This window comes from Heloderma suspectum, chromosome 1 (assembly GCF_057233095.1).
Source record: "Heloderma suspectum isolate Gila_16-S chromosome 1, 16-S_ref, whole genome shotgun sequence".
Classification (NCBI taxonomy): domain Eukaryota; kingdom Metazoa; phylum Chordata; class Lepidosauria; order Squamata; family Helodermatidae; genus Heloderma; species Heloderma suspectum.
In genome coordinates this window covers 139,384,721-139,406,166 of record NC_139458.1, presented here as the reverse complement: position 1 = coordinate 139,406,166, position 21,446 = coordinate 139,384,721, and the positions used below count along the sequence as shown (strand labels likewise).

The window sequence follows — 21,446 nt, the reverse complement described above, 5'->3', positions numbered from 1 at the left end:
ACAAGAATATGAGAACAATGATGAAAAAGTATTAGCTCCATAACAGTTATGACATGCAGTCACATGGATCAGTTGCTTAACCTTTCCATTTCTCCACTCCAAATCACCCTAGTTGTTTTTTCCCCTGTGTGTGGGAAAATATATAGGCACATTTTTCATTATTCATGTGCATTTGTGAATGCTTTTTTATATCAACCGTGAAATAAGAGTTACAATGCAGTCCAGAGCCAATAGAGCAGTTTCTAGGAAGCAAAGTTCTTAGGCCCTTCCACTTTCACATAACCCTCATTCCCCTGTGAAAGTGGGGGGAGAATATCAGGGACTTTTGGTGTGTGTATGAAAATTGCTTGAGTTTCAGATAAGGGGAACTAGCTACTTACAGTTTTACAAGGTGGAAAGGGTGGTTTTCTTTTTATTTCTTGTACTTTAAAAAGCAAAGCTGCTGCTCCAAGCTGCGGCTTGGCTGAGAGACTGGCAGCCTGGCTGCTGTCATGAAAATGGAACATAGAGGAAGTGGGGAGGTAGCGTCCTTCCCTTCCCACTCCCTCTCTGCTCCATTTCCAAAATGGTAGCCAGGCTGCCAGTCTCTCAGCCAAGCTGTAGCTTGGAGCAGTGGCTTCGCTTAAGTACAAGAAAAAGAAAGACAGAAAAAAAGAAAGAAAGAAAAGAAAAACACCCTTTCCACTTCATACAACTTTAAGTAGCTAATTCTCCCCCCACGCCAAATGTTTGCCCCCATCTGAACCTTCACTTCTTCCTTAACTATAGGTAGATGTTTGCCCCCCACCTCTACCTGAATTTGGCAAAACAAAACAAAATAAAAACCACTTGGCCTGAAATTCTTTGCCCAGCTCGACAAATTCTATTCCTTTTACAGATACAGCCTGTGTGAATATAAATAAAGAACACAGCCATAGGAGCAAGAAGTCTCTGCTATTAGGAAATGCTTTTTTGTGTGTGGTAGATATGAAATTCTTTGATCTAGAACGATATTTGAAGTTCTGCAGTTAACAGTTGTTTATCAATACTGAGATAAACTCAGGAAGGATTTGTAGAAAGTACAACACCCAGATGGTACCATCTACAACAAAGTTCAAATAAATAGGAACCATTCACAACAATGCAATAATGTTGCCCTAGTGGATGTAGGCACGCTCCGGGAGAGAGCGCAGGACAGGAAGGCCTGGCGTGCTGTGGTCCATGGGGTCACGAAGAGTCGGACATGACTGAATGACTGAACAACAAGTGGATGTAGAGGCACAGCTGGAAACGGGTTTGCTGCAAGGCCTAGTCCCTGCTTTCTATGTCTATTATTGCTGTGCCTGTTATTGCTGGTGATATAGAGACATAAATTAGAACCTGCAACAAATCCATATGACAACTCTGTTTCATTCAGGCCAGCGTTATTATATATCAGCCATACTCAGCCTCCAATGTCATATATACCATTACCTGCCAGCCACGCCTTCTCTGTCTCTATAGGACAAACAGGTCTCTATGCTACAGAATAAATTGACATAAATGAGACATCAAAATGTTCTGAAATTGGTGTGTGTGTGTCTCTGTGTGTGCTTTGTACAATCATCTCTGGCAGCCTGTAGTCTCCTCAGCTTCCTGCACTTCAATTAAAGCCCAGGGGAAGACATCATGAAGTAATTCCATCCGTAGGGCTTTTTTTTTCAGATCAGAGCACAGGGAGCCTGGGAGACTGCAGAGTAATGGGGAGATATGTCCCCAGATGTTGGGGACAAACAACAGGGAATGGCCATCAGTGTCATGCCCTGCTTGTGAACATTCTACAGACACCTGGCTGGCTGTTGCTGGAGATAGAATGCTGGACATTGGTCTGATCCAGCAGGGTTCTTTTTGTGTCTCTGCTAGGGATGCATGAGAAATTTGTGTCCATTCATTTTTGATCAGGATTTACCCCGTTCATACCTTCTGGACCGCACATGGACTTGGATGCAAACTGCAGTTGAAGTCTGTATGTTTCTGAGTTTGCCATGTGATTTGAGGACCTCTCCCCCCAGAAAGTGTTTGACAGCATGCATACATTTGAAAATACACATGAAAAACGCACACAAATATGCTTTAATCAATAGAAGAATGCATCAGTTTCAAAGATGCACACAGCTGATATGCACCTTTTGAAAAATACTCATGAAAATATGCACAGATTTTCATGTGAAAAGAAAAAAAAATCATGTAATCTGATATGGACTTGAGTTGGCATGATCTTTGAGATGAAATTTGGAGAACTTTGAGGATCTCGAGTTTTGCTGATTTGCAGATCCCAAGTCTCTGTGTGATCTTTGCTCTTCCCCAAGGTGTAGGGCTCATTGCCTTACCTGATATCCATGGCATTCAGCCACCTCCTTTTGCCTGCCAGGGATCTGCAACATCCACCAACTCTTTCCAACCCATACACGCTCTGTTGGACCTCCTGACCAAGTGGGTCAGCTGTTCCGCTCTGAGAAATCCTCCCATTACACTGAGGCAGTGAACTAGACGCTAGATAATACAATGATCTAAACATCAAGGATCTAATATTTCTAGACTGCCATGATATGGAAACTCTGTATAGCACATTAGACCTACCTAAACAATTCTCCAGCAATGTTCAGAATACTGTTTGCAGCACCACTAAGATTTCCTTTGGATTATCTTCCATGCTAAACCCAGGGAAAAAAAGAAGCATTATGCTGGCAAATGTGATTTTGAGGATATGGTGACTTTAGGCTTCAGATAGAATGGCTCCTGGGTGGAGTCCAAAGAGCATGATCCATCTGTATATGTTGCAGGGAGACTGAAGAAGTCTTTAAGTAGGAGGGAGATATATTTCATTCTTTGGCCCCAGAGAGATTTTGAATACTTGAATGTGAGCTGTTTTGTATTTGTTCCACAGGCGTATCAAAACAAAGTCCCTGAGAGACACTAATCACAAAGTCACAAATAGACAAACTCATTAACATTCTCTCTATATTTAATGATAGCAAATGAAGAGCTTTTTCTTTTTAGCATCCAATTTTTCTAATTAGTTTCCCACCGCAATCAAGCTTGCAATCCCCCTATACTGAGATATAAATTTATTTATTAATTTATTAATTTATTCATTCATTCATTCCATTTCTATAACACCCAATAGCCGAAGCTCTCTGGGCAGTTCACAAAAATAAAGTCATTGATGACAATGGAGACAATCCATCCCCATGACTGCAGCCCTCTTTCCTCCTTGGCCAGCTCAGTACCCATGGTGTGTGTCTCTGTGTATCATGCCCTGCACCTTATGCTACTAGATTGTGTCTAAAAATGGGTAGAGTTATCAGAGGATTAAGTACCAAGAAACCAGACAATGCTGCACCCAATACAGTGTGGATGGAACACTAGAGGTCTAGTGTGGTGGGAACCTATTGTGATGGTGGAATGCAGTATCAAACAAACAAATATGAGAGAAACAAGGAGAGATAATTTTCAAAGAGATAGTTTGACTATTCATGATTGTTCTAGTTTGCACGATTAATATAGAGGCACAGTGGTACAGAGGAGAAGTGTTCTACGCTGAGCAGGTTCGAATCTCTAATCAGCCAGAAAGCTTTTTGGAGGAGGGATAGAATACAAATGTGCTGTTGGTGATGGTGGTGATGATACAGTTATAAAGCACTTACAATTTTCTAAACATTGTATAGATATTAAAACTAAGACAGGCTCACAATATAATTGACACCGTACAAAATGGAAAAGGGATGGGGAGGGAAGAGGACAGCAAAGCCAGCATTGGACTGGAGCTGTTGCACTTTCACTGGCTGATGGAGGATACCAGGTTGGTGATTATTTCTTCCTGATGGAGGGGGCCAAGTTGCCATGTTCTTCCAGAGAGGCAGGGGGTACAAACTCCCAGTGGCCCTTGGTCCCTTGGCCAATGGCAGAGGTCAGAGAGTGTGTCTCCCATCAGCTCTGAAGTCCCAGGGTACTTTATTTATTTATTGATACATTTATTTATTTATTATGTTAAAATGAACAAATATGGACCCTAAAGGCCAGCTTATTGGAAGGCAGCCTAATAATGGTGCAATGGGTGGAGTGGGATAAAATGCAGTCCTCTCCTACTGGGGGCCTCAATAAGCTGAAATTTAGGATTTTTGTATCGCAGTCCACTGAGATAGCTGACATACTGGAAAAGTGCTGCTTTTATTGTGACCCAGAACAGCAAAGCTGGACCCGGAGCTCCTCCAATGGTCCTTTTCTTTTTGTTGTTATTGTGCCAATGCAAAAGTTAGTACCAACACTGGCCCTAGTACAGCTATAGCTAGTTGTAAGTCCAACGTATGTCCTACTTAGAATAGACCCATTTAAAGGAATGAGGCTTAAGTTAGCCATGACTAACCCCATTCATTTCAGTGGTCAACTCTAAGTAAAACATATGTTGGATTTTACAGCTGCAATGTTAAGGAAGAAAATTGCATTGAAAGCAACAGGACTCACTACTGGGGAAACATGGCTGGAATTGAAACAAACATCCCACAGAACGAAATGGCACTTAAATTAGAAATGGAAATAACTTGTTCCATTGGTTTCAGTGGGACTTGAGCACAATTCGCTTTAGCTGAATTGGGATCATTATTTCCATACAGAGAAGAATGGACTGTTAAGATGCGTTATCCAAATATCCCCAGCTCCCATTGCTCCTTGTGTCAAATTACATGTAGACAAAAGCATTTGAAAAACAAACAAAATAACACTTGGAGCAACTTATTACAATCCCCAATAGCTGATTTTTCTCAGCAAAGTTTATTTTTTCACTCCAGAGATTTCAAACATAGTTCTGTGTGTCTATCATGAGAATGGTGTAGTAAATCCCGTCAGGCTCTATTATTCGCTCAGGAAGAAATTCTGGAATTGGTGCAGGAAAGAATAATTCCATGAGGATCATTATGAATAAGACCACTCTGGAGGGGTTTGAGATGTATTCTCTAAATTTGACTTCAGCTTTCCCTTGTGACAAGACATCATATAGGAGCATGTAATACAGAAACAATAATAATTGCTGATTACTAATAGCCTAGTTCAGCATTTTTGAATTAACCAACTGATATGTATGTAGGTGGCTATATGAGGCAAGCACTGAAGGCCACAGAAAGCAAGCTTATTAAGTGTGTCCCATACGTAGAGATGCTGGCAATGCTCTCTGGGTTCAGGCCCAGACAATAGCTTTGGGAGCTTATCATGCTCACTTCAAAGAAGAAGTGTGCTTTTCAACCCCTGAATTCTTCTCAAGCTTTTGCACTAAGAGTTCTCTATGGGGGGTGGAGGGGGTTTGCTCCCCATAAGAAATTTTCTTCTGTACAGCCTGTTTATGTCAAATGCTTTGCATGGCCAAGAGAGATCTGATTATCAAATTGGAGAGAGCGAATCGACTTCAGATTGGCTCAGAAATGAGCCAGCCATTTCCCAGTTCTGGGGGGAAAGGGTTGGCTTCTGGGCCAACCTGATACAAGCCGCCCACATGTCCTGTTTCATTGCAGATTCCATGATCCCTGTCAAGTGATGGGTTAGGTGCCAGGTGAAGTAGGCCTGGAATAGAGCAGGTTCAGATCCCCGAACAGAACTGCAGGAGCTGATTTGGGGATTGTGGACTCTGATTCAAGACCATGGAGAGCAACCCTGCAACTCAGCTAAAGATGAAGTACCCTAGCACTGGCCTAGAACAATTGACAAAGGTGCTTCTTCCAGACAGCGGGTTCCTAGCACTACCAATCAGAAGACAATTTGCAGCAATTCTGTCTTTTCTCCCTTAAGGGATTTTCTTCAGTAAGAAAAAAAAAAAGATGGAAGAAGCAGTGGGAAAACATAGAAGGGTTACAAGTGGAAGCCGAAAAGATCTGGACCCTCTGTAAAAATCTGTGAATGAGACAGGGCAACGGTGCTTTAAAAGCCTTATCTGGAGGCACTCAGGGTTTTATAACCAGTCCAAGAAAGTCCTGTTGGGAGCTCTACTTCTGCAAGTCCTGCATCTGGGATTTTAACGGGCCTGTAGTCCATGGCTTCTTCTGGGTATTGTGTGTCTGAGGAGTGACAAGCTGGTCGGGAAATGCTCCCCAGTGCCTCCCTGCTCACTGGAGGAGTCTGAGGTCCACTTCTTGGAGTCAGGGGGCAGCAGCACCTCCTGAGGATTGATTGTTAAAGGGTGTGGGATCCAAGATTGAGGGCCCCACTTGCAGGGGTCCAGGAACTGGTTCTGACTCCTCCTTCCAGTTGCTGCTAGTGGAAACCTCTGTCTCTGAGGGCTCCTGGTTCCTGCCACCACTGTTGGGTCACTCATCTCTGCTCATGACTCTCAAGATGCCATTCATATTGCTGTCCTCAGATATTACTGAGTGACTGTAATCTTTACTTTATGTTTGTTCTACAGAAACTCACGTTCTGACCTAGCAGAATGAGCTTGCCACCCAGTCCTAATTTCTGTGCACTGGTCATATTTCAGGACCCTTGCCCATCACAAGTAGAAGATATATAATAGACAAAGTTCCATAGTTTCTGTGAAAGTGGAAATTTGTGGTGTGCTTATTTACTCAGAAATAAGTCATGCTGAGTTCATTGAGACTAACTCCCAGGTAACTGTACAGAAAATTACACAAAAATCCCTGCACCTATTTATATGAAACCTGGCAGGTTTGATCCTCTCAGAAGCAGCAACAATTTTCATCCAATTCTGCTAAGAAACAAAAAAAGTTATCAGCAGTTCCCTTTAAAAATAAAAATATAAAGCTACATAGAACAAAGGCCCCTGCACCTATTTTTCTGACATTTGGCAGGTGTAATCCCCCCAGAGGGGCTGCTATGCCTGCAACTTTCATCCAATTTTGACCAAGAGGAAAAAAAAGTTATAGCCATTTTTGGAGTTCCCATGATAGTTAAGGAGAAGCACAAAGCCTGAGATTTCTGAACCTCAACTTGGGTTCAGGATCAAGTTAAAGCAGACAGCCTCCAAATCGGTTTGAGCTGAATCAGGCCATTTTCTGAAGTACCACATCAGGATCTAAAGCAAAGCTGTGGGTCAGTGCACACCTTTACTTCCTAGGATCATAGCATGTATTTATAGGAAATTGTACGTTCTGTGCAAGTTTAAATGATGGCATTCTCATGGCCTTGCCTTGTAAGTCAGTTCATGAATGGCATATGGGAAGGGTCATATGAAGGGCCCCAGGTTCAATTTCAGGAAAAGACCCCCGTCAGAAACCCTGGAGAGCCGCTGCCTGTCAATAGTGAGCAAGATAGACCAAAAGCCTGATGATATAAGGCAGCTTCTTATATAGGCAGGATTTTTCACTTTTTCCCTGCTTTCTCCATCCCCCAAATTCCTTAAGAGCACAATCCTATTGAGACAGTCGGAATTGGAAGCTACTAACTCTCAAATGCAGGGTGGACAGAGCACAGAGGGGATCTTCTCCTCTGTACCTACCCGCCCTGCATTTGTGGCTAGATGCGCGTTGTCATGCATCTAGCTGCAGCTTTGGGAAGGGGGAGGGAACAGGTCTGGAGACCGGATAGGAAGCTGTCTAAAGCAGCTTCTGCAGTCTCCGCCCCTCCCCGCCCCTGGGAACGCCCCCTTTGCCCCATCTCTGCAGTCCATTTCTGAACGTGGAGATGGTGGCAGTGCTGAAAGAACCACGCCAGCTGGGAGGGGGCAGGGGAGGTGGGGTGAGGAGAGTGATTTTTGGAGCCCAAGGTCAGGCAACCTTGGTTTCCAGAAACTGAAAAATCCTATGGCTGTCTAGACAGTGTCTAGTGGCCATAGGATTACTCTCTAAATGACTAGCCACGGTTTTTATGGGCATTCTGTTTTTAATATTTTTTATATGGTGCTTTAATCTTTTATCTTTTTTGCTATTGTACTTCTTGTGTTCACCACTCCAGAATCTGTTTTGGATGAGGAGTGGTATACAAATGTTGTAAATAAAGTAAAATAAAGTAAATAATAAAACACAGACAGATTCAGTTGTGCTTTAGGGGGCTCATATGTGAAGGGAGAAAAATCTTCAGCTGGGGAGGAAAATGTATGTGTGTGTATAAATCATGTTATTTCATTAACAGAGAATTGAGTAACCAATGGAAGTACTATTGCTGAATCTTGAATAAAGGCTGCAGTATTTCTTTGATGAGGTTGAGGATGAGGATGGATGATGATTTATTACATTAATCACCAGACTTCCTTCAAGGAAACATTGGTGCCTTATGCCTCCAATTATACATCATTATATTTCTATGGCTCTCTCTTTCACCTAAACAGGTTTTTAAGAACATTTCATACTAGATTTTGTTAAATCCCTCTCTACTTTCATAGCAATTCCACCCATTTATACGGGAAAAATATTCAGAAATTGATTTATTTATGCTTGTGACTGAACTAAGAGAATTTTCCTTCCTACATACCAACTGCAGGATGCACTGTACCTTCCTGCTATATGGTAACTTGTGTGGAACTCCAGCCATACCATTAAAATAACATAGAGCAATAACATTAAACTATCTTATTCACTAAGATAACACAGCCTTCTGATTTCTTTCTTTAGTGTAAAAAAAAGGGTCATACATGCTACTTTTACTTCAGGAATGTCATCTTGTCTACCATCCTACTCACAGCATCCTTCACATCTTTGTTCCTCAGGCTGTAGATGAGTGGATTGAGCAAGGAGATCACAAGAGTATAAAATACAGAAACTATTTTGTCCTGATCCATTGAGAACCTGGAGCTGGGCCGAATATACATGAAGATGATGGTTCCAAAGAAGATGGTAACGGTGGTCAGGTGGGAGGCACATGTGGAGAAGGCTTTGTATCTTCCCTGGGCAGAGTGGATCTGCAGGATGGCAAAACCAATGGCAACGTAGGAGACCAAGACGACCAGAAAAGTTGTCAGTGCAATTGTAGTGGATAAAATGAAATGCACAGTGTGAGTGACATGGGTATCTGAGCAGGACAACCTAAGCATCGGAGGAGCATCACAGAAAAAATGGTTAATGATATTCGTATTGCAAAAGTTCAAACTGAATATCAAAACGGTCTGCAGAGTTGAACTTGCAAAGCCACAGGCATATGCAGCTACCACTAACATGGTACAAACCTTCTTTGACATAGCAGCAAAATAGAGCAACGGGTTGCAGATGGCTGTGTAGCGATCGTATGCCATCACAGCCAAAAGGCAACCTTCAGTGGTTATAAAGACAGCAAAAAAGAAAAATTGCACTGCACATCCTGTGAAGGAAATGGTTGTATTCCTTGCCACAAAGGTTGTCAATAACATGGGTGCAATGGCAGTAGAATAACCAATATCTACAATGGAGAGGTTTCTGAGGAAAAAGTACATTGGGGTGCGAAGCTGAGCATCAACCTGAGTTAAGATGATTATGCTAATGTTCCCCACCAGCGTGGTAACATATATGGCCAGGAACAACATGAAGAGGGGGACCTGAAGCTCTGGGTGGTCCATGAATCCTACAAGGATGAAAGCTGTCACAGTAGTGTGGTTTTGCTTCATTGTATATTCCTCTCTGATAGGACAGAAGTAGAGAAAGAATGTTTGCAGCAGGATGGCTACTGGAGTGCCTTAAAAAGAAAGAATCAATCAAAGTCAATAATATATTGGAGGAGAACATTAAGAAATGCTGTTCAAAAGCCACAGGCATTGTTACTTCCATAGTCTATTGAAATTTCTGGCAAATTTCCCTTTATTTTTTGAATCTGGATCTTACCCACAGTTATGTTTTTAAAATGCACTGTAATGAGACAAACTAGTAACATTAGGAAAGATATTCACAGCCCGACTTTCCTTAAATCTCAAGAAGAAATATAGGTTTCGATTAATCCTTAATAACGGTTCCTTTGACTTTTCTCTTCAGCTTGATAGATTGCAGTACTTTGCAGACGAACTTTGGCTCGGATTAGGGATGTACGAAAGTCACTTACCTTTTCGTGGATATGATTCGCGGTGAGAGGGGAGGCGCTCCGTCCCTCCCCCCGGAATCCTCGGCAGGGGGGAGGTGATCCGGTCCTCCCCCCCAGAATCCTGCCTGCCTGGCTCTGCTCCGTGGCAGCTCCACGGAGCAGCTGGCCAGGGACGTCTGCAGCCGGAGTTCCAGCCGCGGACGGGCTGCTGCGGCCGCCATTTGCATCCAGCCAGGCTGCTGTGATAGGCTATGTAAGTATTTACAGAGCCCATCACAGCAAGCAAAAAAAAAAACCCAACGCGTACGCAAATGGCGGCTGCTACAGCGGCTGCCATTTGCGTTCCTTATTTTTCGCCGTTTTATCTTACGTAAATATTGACGTAGGCCATTACGGCGAAAAAAAGGGAAATGCAAAAAGCACCCACTATGCTATTTGCATTCCCCTTTTTTTCACCATAATAGCTTACGTAAATATTAACGTAGGATAAAACGGCGAAAAACAGGGAATGCAAATGGCGACCGCCGTAGTTGCCGCCATTTGCGTACACTTTTTTTTTTTGCTTGCTGTGATAGGCTACGTAAATACTTACGTAGCCTATCATGGCCTCCGCAGGGACGCAAAAGGAGTCCCTGCGTTAGCCGTGATAGGCTACGTAAGTATTTATGTAGCCTATCACGGCTATGATGAGGAAGCGAATGGCGGCTGCAGGGCAGCCGCCATTCGCAAGTCAGCGCAGACGGCAGCAGGTAAATGCTCCGTTTCGCGCGCCTTTCGTGGGTTGGGGGGGCGGGGACTTCGTTCCGCCATGGATTTCGGGGGGCTGAATGCACTGGCATTCGGCCTCACCGAGATCCGTGGCAGAATTCTCCACCATCCCTAGCTTGAATCTCACCCACCCTCTCAGGGCTGGGTGAAAGAGTGATATATGCTGCTCCTGCATGTGAAGGTTCCATTTTGCAGTCAAAGGAGGCAAATATGTCAGCTTGCAATCGTAGCAATGGGGCTGAAGGAGAAAGGAAGTGAGCCATTTCGAAGGTGAAAAATGTGTTCCCCCTATTTTCAGTTGTGTAAAGCACTTTAAGACACACAAACACCCCCTCAAGTTTATTTGTTTATTGGAAATGGATGAGAAATGAATAGCAAAATTAACTGAAGCAAAGTTTTATTGATGGGGACAGTGCCACAAACCTAGGTGTTCAATGAAGTGTCCATCCTCCCATATAAAGTGGTGTCCTTCCTGACTTGCTTTTTCCATCCTCTTCAATGCCATCCTTTACTCATTTCCTATTCTCTTCAGTGCTTTTCTCCATTCACTTTGCTGTTCTCCGTACTTTTTCTTGTAACGCTTCCCTGCACCTCAGTGCAGAGCAATCCACACAACTGCTGCCCGCCAAGCCCTGTGAAGAAGTTGCAGAATGGCTTTTCTTTTAACGCAACAGAGAGGCCTCCCTGCTGCCTGTTATGGTGTAGGCTGCTACTAGGCCAGGCATACATGCTCCAAAAATATATGGAAAGCTACCCTGCACCCCACAGTACAGAGTGTCCAACTGGGTAGGGTATGCCAGCTGTTCTATTTTTCCTTTTTGACAGGTGTTTTATTTTTGACTTAACCCTCTACTGGAGGATGGGGCCATTATTATATATGAGCACTTTCTGACAAAATGGTGTCCATGAGCAAAGGAAGGATGCCTCGGTGTCACCATCACTTTGAACATATTCCAGACACCATTTCCACAGCAGACACTTTCCTTGTGAGAAGGCTATGATGTATGTTGTTGTTGTTCAGTCGTTCAGTCGTGTCCGACTCTTCGTGACCCCATGGACCATAGCACGCCAGGCCTTCCTGTCCTGCGCTCTCTCCCGGAGCGTGCTCAAGTTCATATTCATTGCATCCGTGATGCTATCTAGCCATCTCATCCTCTGCCGTCCCCTTCTCCTTTTGCCTTCAGTCTTTCCCAGCATCAGGGTCTTTTCCAGGGAGTTTTCTCTTCGCATTAGGTGGCCAAAATATTGGAGCTTCAGCTTCATTATCTGTCCTTCCAATGAGCACTCAGGGTTGATTTCCTTTAGGATGGACTGATTTGACCTCCTTGCAGTCCAGGGCACTCGTAAGAGTCTTCTCCAGCACCACAGTTCGAAAGCATCAATTCTTCGGCGCTCAGCCTTCCTTATAGTCCAGCTCTCACAGCCATACATTACTACTGGGAAAACCATAGCTTTGATTAGACGGACCTTTGTCGGCAAGGTGATGTCTCTGCTTCTTACTATGCTGTCTAGGTTGGCCATAGCTTTCCTCCCAAGGAGCAAGCGTCTTTTAATTTCATGGCTACAGTCACCGTCTGCGGTGATCTTGGAACCCAAGAAAGTAAAATCTGTCACTGCTTCCATTTCTTCCCCTTCTATATGCCAGGAAGTGATGGGGCCAGATGCCATGATCTTCGTTTTTTTAATGTTGAGTTTCAAACCAGCTTTTGCACTCTCCTCTTTCACCCTCAACAAGAGGCTCTTGAGATCCTCTTCGCTTTCTGCCATTAGGGTGGTATCGTCTGCATATCGGAGGTTGTTGATAATTCTCCCAGCAATCTTAATTCCGACCTCTGATTCATCCAACCCGGCATTTCTCATGATGTACTCTGCATATAAGTTAAATAAGCAGGGTGACAATATGCAGCCTTGTCGTACTCCTTTCCCAATTTTGAACCAATCGGTTGTTCCATGTCTGGTTCTTACTGTTGCTTCTTGACCCTCGTACAGGTTTCTCAGGAGACAGGTAAGGTGGTCTGGTACTCCCATCACTTTCAGAATTTGCCACAGGTTGTTGTGATCCACACAATCAAAGGCTTTAGCGTAGTCAATGAAGCAGAAATAGACGTTTTTCTGGAATTCTCTTGCTTTCTCCATGATGCAGCGAATGTTGGCGATTTGATCTCTAGTTCCTCTGCCTCTTCGAAACCCAGCTTGTACTTCCGGTAGTTCTCGGTTCGCATACTGCTGAAGCCTAGCTTGTAGGATTTTGAGCATCACCTTGCTGGCATGTGAAATGAGCGCAATTGTGCGGTAGTTTGAACACTCTTTGGCGTTGCCCTTCTTTGGAATTGGAATGTAAACTGACCTTTTCCAGGCTTGTGGCCACTGTTGAGTGTTCCAGATTTGTTGAATGCATATTGAATGCAGCACTTTAACAGCATCATCTTTTAGGATTTTAAATAGCTCGGCTGGAATACTGTCATCTCCGCTAGCTTTGTTGTTACTAATGCTTCCTAAGGCCCACTTGACTTCACTCTCTAGGATGTCCGGCTCAAGTTCAGTAACCGCACTATTATGGCTATCAGGGACATTCAGATCTTTCCTGTATAGTTCTTCTGTGTATTCTTGCCACCTCTTCTTAATCTCATCTGCTTCTGTTAGGTCCCTGCCTTCTTTGTCCTTGATCATGCCCGTCTTTGCACAAAACGTTCCCTTGAGATCTCCAATTTTCTTGAAGAGATCTCTAGTCTTTCCCATTCTGTTGTTTTCCTCGATTTCTTTGCATTGTTCATTTAAGAAGGCCTTCTTGTCTCTCCTTGCTATTCTCTGGAACTCTGCATTCAGTTGGATATATCTTCCCCTTTCTCCCTTGCTTTTCGCTTCCCTTCTTTCGTGAGCTACTTGTAAAGCCTCATCAGACAGCCACTTGGCTTTCTTGCATTTCTTTTTCTTTGGGATGGATTTCGTTGCTGCCTCCTGAACAATGTTACGGACCTCCGTCCATAGTTCCTCAGGCACTCTGTCTATCAGGTCTAATCCCTGAAATCTATTCCTCACCTCCACTGTATATTCATCAGGGATATGATTTAGGTCATACCTGAACGGTTTAGTGGTTTTCCCGACGTTCTTCAATTTAAGCCGAAATTTTGCAAGAAGCAGCTCATGATCTGAGCCACAGTCAGCTCCAGGTCTTGTTTTTACTGACTGTATGGAGCTTCTCCATCATTGGCTGCAAAGGACATAATCAATCTGATTTCGATATTGACCATCTGGTGACGTCCATGTGTAGAGTCGCCTCTTGTGCTGTTGGAAAAGAGTGTTTGCTATGATCAGCATGTTCTCTTGGCAAAACTCTATTAGCTTTTGTCCTGCTTCATTTTGTACACCAAGGCCATGCCTGCCTGTTATCCCGGTGATTTCTTGACTTCCTACTTTAGCATTCCAATCCCCTATAATGAAGAGGACATCTTTTTTTGGTGTTAGTTCTAGAAGGTGTTGTAGGTCTTCATAGAACCGATCAACCTCAGCTTCTTCGGCCTCAGTGGTTGGGGCATAGACTTGAATTACTGTGATGTTGAATGGTTTGCCTTGGATTCGTACTGAGATCATTCTATCATTTTTAAGATTGTACCCCAGTACTGCTTTTCCCACCCTTTTGTTGACTATGAGTGCTACTCCATTTCTTCTAAGGGATTCTTGCCCACAATAGTAGATATGATGGTCACCTGAATTAAATTCACCCATGCCTGTCCATTTAACTTCGCTGATTCCCAAGATGTCGATGTTCAATCTTGCCATCTCATGTTTGACCACCTCCAGCTTACCTTGATTCATTGATCTGACATTCCCGGTTCCTAAACAACATTGTTCTTTACAGCATCGGATTTTCTTTTCACCGCCAGACACATCCACAGCTGAGTGTCCTTTCGGGTTTGGCCCAGCCGCTTCACTCTTTCTGGCGCTACTTGGAAATACCCTCTGCTCTTCCCCAGTAGCATATTGGACACCTTCCGACCTGAGGGGCTCATCTTCCGGCGTCATCTCGTTTAGCCTTGTGATACATTCCATGGGGTTTTCTTGGCAAGAATACTGGAGTGGGTTGCCATTTCCTTCTCCAGTGGACCACATTTTGTCAGAACTCTCTGCCATGACCTGTCCGTCTTGGGTGGCCCTTCACGGCATAGCTTATGGCTTCATTGAGTTACGCAAGCCCCTTCGCCACAACAAGGCAGTGATCCATGAAGGGTATAACTTTATTCTTTATATAATTTATTATATTTTAATCATGCTCCATGGAGCTCAGAGTGATAACCTGAATTGTTTGGATTTTGTAATTATCTCCCCCAATCCTCAGAAACTACAATCCACTTTGACTCTGAGGGTTCTGTGGAATGCCCTTGTGGAAGAGCAAGGGCACTGGCTAGTTCCCAATACATCACTAATGACCGATGTCCCAGCTCTTCCACCTAAACCCAATACCATTTTATGCAAATGATCTTTATTTTAAATACCCTTTAAAATAATCTTTGAAATTTTTAATTCCTCTGCAGAACATCTTTAAAAGTCTGATCAGCCTTTGATGCACCACTGCAGAATGGAAGAGCTCCATCCAGCCTTTCTAATCCCCCACCCTCCTCAAGTAGGCAAACCCATCAATTCATGTATCTTTTCCTTAATTCAGTTCTCTTTTAGCGTAATGCATAAAAGATCACATCTAGTTCTGCGACTTGGGTCAACAGAATTTTAGAACAGGCAGGATTGTGTGGCTATATTCTACAATGTGATAATCCACCTACAGAAAGGCTATCTTCCCATTCACATGACAGTCTGGTGGGGCAAAGAAAAAAGTAAATTTCCCTGCAGTATGGAAGCTTACCTTTGTTTGCACATAAATGTGTTTGCTGGATCACAGCAAATACAGACAGAATGAGGAGATCTTGTAACTGAGGGTTAACTCTCCCTCCTCAATGCACCATTAATAGGATGTGTCTCTGATTAACTTCAATCTGCATTTTTATATGGGTTGAAGGGTATAGGCTGGCTACACAGCCAGATGAGAAAACACAACATAAATAGCTGAGAACTTCGGCTATTGGGCACTATAGAAATGTAATAAATTAAATAAAAATAAACCAATTTGCCTATGAACTTGATCCTGTATTTCTGGGAATCAGCTTCATGTGCTGGCTCCTTTCAGTCACAGGAAACCTGCAGGAGACATCATTTGTATGCAGAATCATTAAAAGTCTGCCAAACTACCCAGCTTGTGGACAGAGGGTGGGGGAGGCAATCTGAAATAAATTCTACATCATTTATTTGCTTCCAGGGAGTTGAGCTGTTCATTGATCTGACTGACAGGAATAACATTTCACAGGCATTTGAGAGAAAATCCGGTCTGTCAGAAGTAGCCAAAAGAGCCTTACCTATGAAGAGGATGGGATGTCATCCCTAAAGTCCAGGGGCAAGACTTGTAGATGGAATCACTCATTATACTTCGTTTGGTATTGGCTAAAAATCCCTGAACTCTCTAGTGAGGCCTATATTATTAACATGCCCTATATAACCTCTCAGCTAATCACCTGAGGACATCCTATCTGGGAATTTGTTCAATGTTTTTGCTATTCCTCCTTAATTAGTTTCAAACAGAACTGTTCCCTCTCGATTCAGTCCACCATCCTCATTAGTTACTTTCCTCTATCGTGTTTTAAAGTAAGCTTGTAGATTAAGTGGCTTATCCTCAAAATCATGAACAATGAAGCAAATTCAATAACGTCAACATAATTAATGGGAGTATGCTTTTAAAAAGTGTAGAATTTTGAGGTATAAAGTATGCTGATTCATACTCAAAATCTGAAATGGGGACATCTTGCATTTGCAAACATGTGTATCACACATAGATGCTCAGTAAGGCACCAGGGTTGGCTATGGCTCCTTGTAAATTAATTTCCAGTGGCAAACTTGAATTTGACACTGCATCATGCATAAAAGGGGCATGAGTGGCCATTAGTGGAAATTTGCATGTATGTTGGCACACATTTTTCAAATATATACATTTTTGTACGCATCTTTTTCAAATGTATGCATTTTTGTGTGCACTTTCCAAAATCTATGCATTTTTGGCAAGCAATTTTTCAATTGATTTTTTGTGCACATTCTCCAAATTATACATAGTTTCTGTAAGTACTTTTCCAAATGCATACAGTTTTTGTGCACAGTTTTTCAAATGTATTCATCTTGGGTATCCATTTTCTTTTGTGAACTGCATTGCAAATGTCGGAGAAGTATGGATTTTAATGACTAACTGTGTTTTAATTTGAGTCTAGGTTCAGTAATTAGCGCATTTGGTAAATCTATGTTGAAATCCATAGGCAACCGCCTATCCAAAGCAGCGCAGGAGAAGCACTAAGGAGATCGCGCTTCTCCTGCCCTGCTTTTTCTGCTACACAGCCAATCCCGGCTGTCTAGCTGCAGGAGCATGGAGCAGGGCAGGAGGCTGCTGTACGACACATTGGATGTGTCATACAGGCAGCGATGATCTCCCCACCCTGGAACACCCCCAGCCACACCCCTTTCCCCTGCCTCCACGCTTCTGTTGCAAGCGCAGAGGACAGGGCAGTTCCGCACTGCCTCCGAGGCAGCGTTGAAGTGGGGGGAGCTTGGTTTTCTGGGAACCGACCGCGGAGTGCAGTTTTTCTGAGGTCGGTTCCCAGAAAACAGCATATCGTATGGCCGTCTAGCCGCTGTCTAGCGGCCATAGGATTGCTTCCTAAATGAATTTCTTAATCACAAGCTGTGCTGCTTGGCACAGCTAGGGAAATGAATCTTTAGTGCAGGTATTTTTTATTTATTAATTAAATTTATTAATCGCCCATCTGGCTGGTCACCCAGCCACTCTGGGCAATGTACAAAGTATATAATAAAACAGTTTAAAACAATAACATTTTACAGTAAAAACATTTTCTAAAATACCCTAACCCACCCCAAATGCTTGCCTGAACAACCACATTTTTAATGCACGGCGGAAGCTCATTAAAGAGGGGGCATGGCAGAGATCCCTAGGGAGGGAGTTCCACAGAGTGGGGGGTAGGTCACCACAGAAAAGGCCCTCTCCCTCGCCCCCACCAGTCTAGCTGTCCTGGCTGATGGGACAGAGAGAAGGCCATCCGAGGCTTATCTTGTTAAGCGGCCTGTCTGGTGTTGCTGGAGGCACTCCTTGAGATAGGCTGGGCCTGAACCATATAGGGTTTTAAAGGTCAAACCCAACGCCTTGAATTTGGCCCGGAAAACAACCGGTAACCAGCGCAACTCCTTCAGCATTGGAGTGATGTGATCTCACTGGCGGCTGCCTTTAATCAGGTGAGCTGCTGCGTTCTGTGCCAGCTGCAGCTTCCGAACCGTCTTCAAGGGTAACCCCACGTAGAGCGTATTACAGTAGTATAAACAAGAGGAGACCAGGGCATGTACTACTGATGGGAGCAGATGGTCGGGAAGGTAGAGGCGCCGCCGCCATATCAGATGGAGTTGGTACAATGCTGTCCGGCTCACAGCTGACACCTGAGCCTCCATGGACAGCTGGGAGTCCAAAATGACCCCCAGGCTGCGGACCTGGTCTTTCAAGGGTAGCTGTACCCCATTCAACACCAGGCCAACATCCCCCAGCCTCCTCTTGTCTCCCACCAAAAGTACCTCGGTCTTGTCAGGGTTCAGCTTCAGCTTATTCCTCCCCATCCAGCCACTCACCGTCTCCAGACATTTGGACAAGGATTCTACGGCCAACCTTGGTGAAGAGTTGAATGAGAGGTAGAGCTGCATGTCACCCGCATATTGATGACACCGCACCCCAAACCTCCTGATGATAGCCCCCAGTGGCTTCACATAGATGTTAAATAGCATCGGGGAGAGGATGGAACCCTGTGGCACCCCACAAGTGAGCGGCCACGGGTCTAAAACCTCCTCTCCCAGTGCTACCCTCTGGTACTTGCCGGAGAGGAAGGACTGGAACCACCGCAATATGGTGTCTCCAATGCCCAACTCCTCCAGGCGGTCCAGGAGGATACCATGGTCAACGGTATCAAAAACCACTGAGAGGTCGAGGAGAACAAGGAAGGAGCATTCGCCCCTATTCAGAGCCCTCCTCATATCATCCACCAAGGAAACTATGGCTGTTTCTGTCCCATGACTAGGCCTGAAGCCTGACTGAAATGGGTCTAGATAATCGGCTTCTTCCAAGTGTGCCTTCAACTGTATCGCCACCACCCACTCAATCACCTTGCCCCAAAATGGCAGATTCGAGACTAGGCGAAAGTTGTTCAGAACTTGGAGATCCAAGAAGGGCTTCTTTAAGAGTGGTGTTATCACTGCCTCCTTGAGGGCTGATGCCATCACTCCCTCCTCAAGGGAGGCGTTCACCACCGCCCTAATCCCCTCACCTAATCTCGCTCTGCAGCCCATAATGAGCCTAGATGGGCAAGGATCAAGTAAGCAGGTGGTCAGCCTTACAGATGAAAGCACCTTGTCCGCTACATCAGAAGGAAGAAGCTGGAACCAATTTGCCACAGACTGCCTCTTGCTCACTAACTGTATCCACAGCGCATGGAATAACACTCCTAATCCGATCAATTTTATCTGCAAAGTGCCTTGCCAAGGCCTCACAGGAGGCCTTAGAATGCTCCAGTGGTTCTGGAGCCACTGGACCAACCAGGCTCTGGACCACTTGGAAGTGGCCTCCTGGGACAGCATTCTGCACAAGCGATAGAGGCTACATAATATTCCTTTTTTGCTGCCTTCACCGCCATGTGATAGGCTGAAGATACAGCTCTAGCCCATATCTGATTGTCTGTGGAGTGAGACTTCCGCCACTGGCGCTCTAGCCATCTCACCTCCTGTTTCAGAGCTCGTAACTGCAGATTGAACCATGGTGCAGTCCGAGCCCTGTTCAGGGGGAAAGGACATTTCAGAGCCACCCGATCTAATGCCCCAGTGATTGCGGCATTCCAGACACCCACCAGGATCTTGACCGAGTGGCCGTTGGTGTGCTCCAGAGAATCCCCAAGCACGTTCAGGAATCCATTCGGATCCATAAGACGCCCTGGGCGGACCATTTTAATGGGTCTTCACCCCCTGCAGATGGGTTGTGGAGCCGAGAAGTCTAACGTCACCAGATAGTGGTCTGACCATGACAAGGGGGTGGTGGATATACCCCCGACTTCCAGATCACTCCCCGCTTCTCCAGAAACAAGCACAAGGTCTAGTGCATGACCGGCAACATGGGTGGGCCCAGTTGGAATATGGTGGTGCTTCCAGGTAGCCATGGTCTCCATGAAGTAGGGGTGAGTGGATCACTTACTGGTTCTGGTGTGGGGCATCCGCTGGGGGGGGAGGCGATCCGTCCCTCCCCCCCGGAATCCTCCCCAGCCAGCTCCGCAGTAAAGCCCTTGCTCTTTGCTGTGATAGGCTACGTAAGTATTTATGTAGCCTATCACAGCCTAAAGCATGGACGCAAATGGCGGCTGCTACGACGGCTGCCATTCGCGGCCACAGCAGCCCAGCAGCGGCCGGAAGACGACCTGGAGCCACCGCCGCATCTGCTGCCAGGTAGGTAGGTCCATTCCGGTGGGAATTTCGGGGTGGTGGTGGTGGGGGTAGTCCATTCCGCCATGGACGCCGGGCGGCCGGATTAGAATCTGGCCTCACTGGAATCCGTGGCGGAATTCTCCAACATCCCTACCATGAAGTCCTGAGGTGCTCCTGTGATGGCCTCTGAATGTACGTTGAAGTCCCACAGCACCAATAAATTAGGGGACTGTACACACATCAGAGACCACCTCAAGCACCTCGGCCAGGGAGTCAGTCATGCAGCAAGGTGGGCATTACACGAGCAGAATCCCCAGACTGCCCTTCGGCCCAATCTCCAGTACATGCACTCAGCAACCTTGGTCTCCCTGAGAGGGGGTCTGGTGAAGACCAAGGACTCTCAGTAGATAACAGCCACTCCCCCTCCCCGATCCCTAGCCCTCCGCTGCTGTGCATATGAAAATCTGGTTGGCACATGGCCGCCAGAGTTGGAGCAGTGGCCTCAGCCAGCCAGGTCTCCGTAATACATATCAGGTCTGCACCCTCATCCAGGATCATGTCATGGATGAGGGAGGTTTTCTGGGTAACAGACCTGGCATTGCGGAGCAGCAAACAAAGGCCAGAAGATGGAGTCATGCCTCCCCCAGCCATGCTTTGGCTCTGGGCAGGCCTGGCACAGGGAAAAGATCTCCTTGTTCCCTTTACCTGGCATGGCCTGCCCCTTGCGCTCTGCTAGCGCCTGCCGCCCAGCCTCGGTATGTTCTGGCCCCCTCTCTCCTGCCTATCAGGTGGGCTACCCACCCCTAAAACACAACAGAATCCCCCCCAATTAAAAAACACACAAAAAACAACAAAAAACAATTAAAAAATCCCCTTTAAAAATACTGCCAGGCAGGAGTCCACAGCAGTGATAGTGGTGGGGCAGCAGCACAGCAGCAGGCCCACCTCTTCCCCTGTGGTGGCAGTTTCTCCTACAGGCCCTGGCTCTCCTAGGCTAGGGCAGCCAGCCAGCTTATGTAGCCTGTCCAGGAAGGGGCAGGCGGAAGCAGCACAGCTGGCTCAGTACCTGGGGGCCTGGTCCTGCAGGGACTGGCGGTCTGCCAGGCAGAAGTCCGCAGGGAAGGCCTGGTGTTGGTGGCGGCGGCAGCCTCAGCAGGTCCAGCAGCGGCAGGCACACCTCT

At 45.4% G+C, this 21,446-nt stretch overlaps 1 protein-coding gene across 2 annotated transcripts; it reads right to left on the bottom strand.

Annotated features, from left to right (window-relative positions):
• Positions 1–4,573: 4,573 nt before the first annotated feature.
• On the bottom strand, positions 4,574–21,446 carry LOC146358101 (olfactory receptor 5AP2-like). 2 transcript variants are annotated; one of them, XM_084860622.1, is made up of 2 exons: positions 8,639–9,535; positions 4,574–4,603 (listed from the first exon to the last, which is right to left on the bottom strand). In XM_084860622.1, exons 1-2 carry the CDS (start codon positions 9,533–9,535, stop codon positions 4,574–4,576), a joined length of 927 nt encoding a protein of 308 aa, XP_084716748.1. The 2 variants fall into 2 exon arrangements, with proteins under 2 accessions (XP_084716748.1, XP_084716739.1); XM_084860613.1 differs by lacking the exon at positions 4,574–4,603 and adding an exon at positions 21,332–21,446 and having other exon boundaries at positions 8,373–9,603.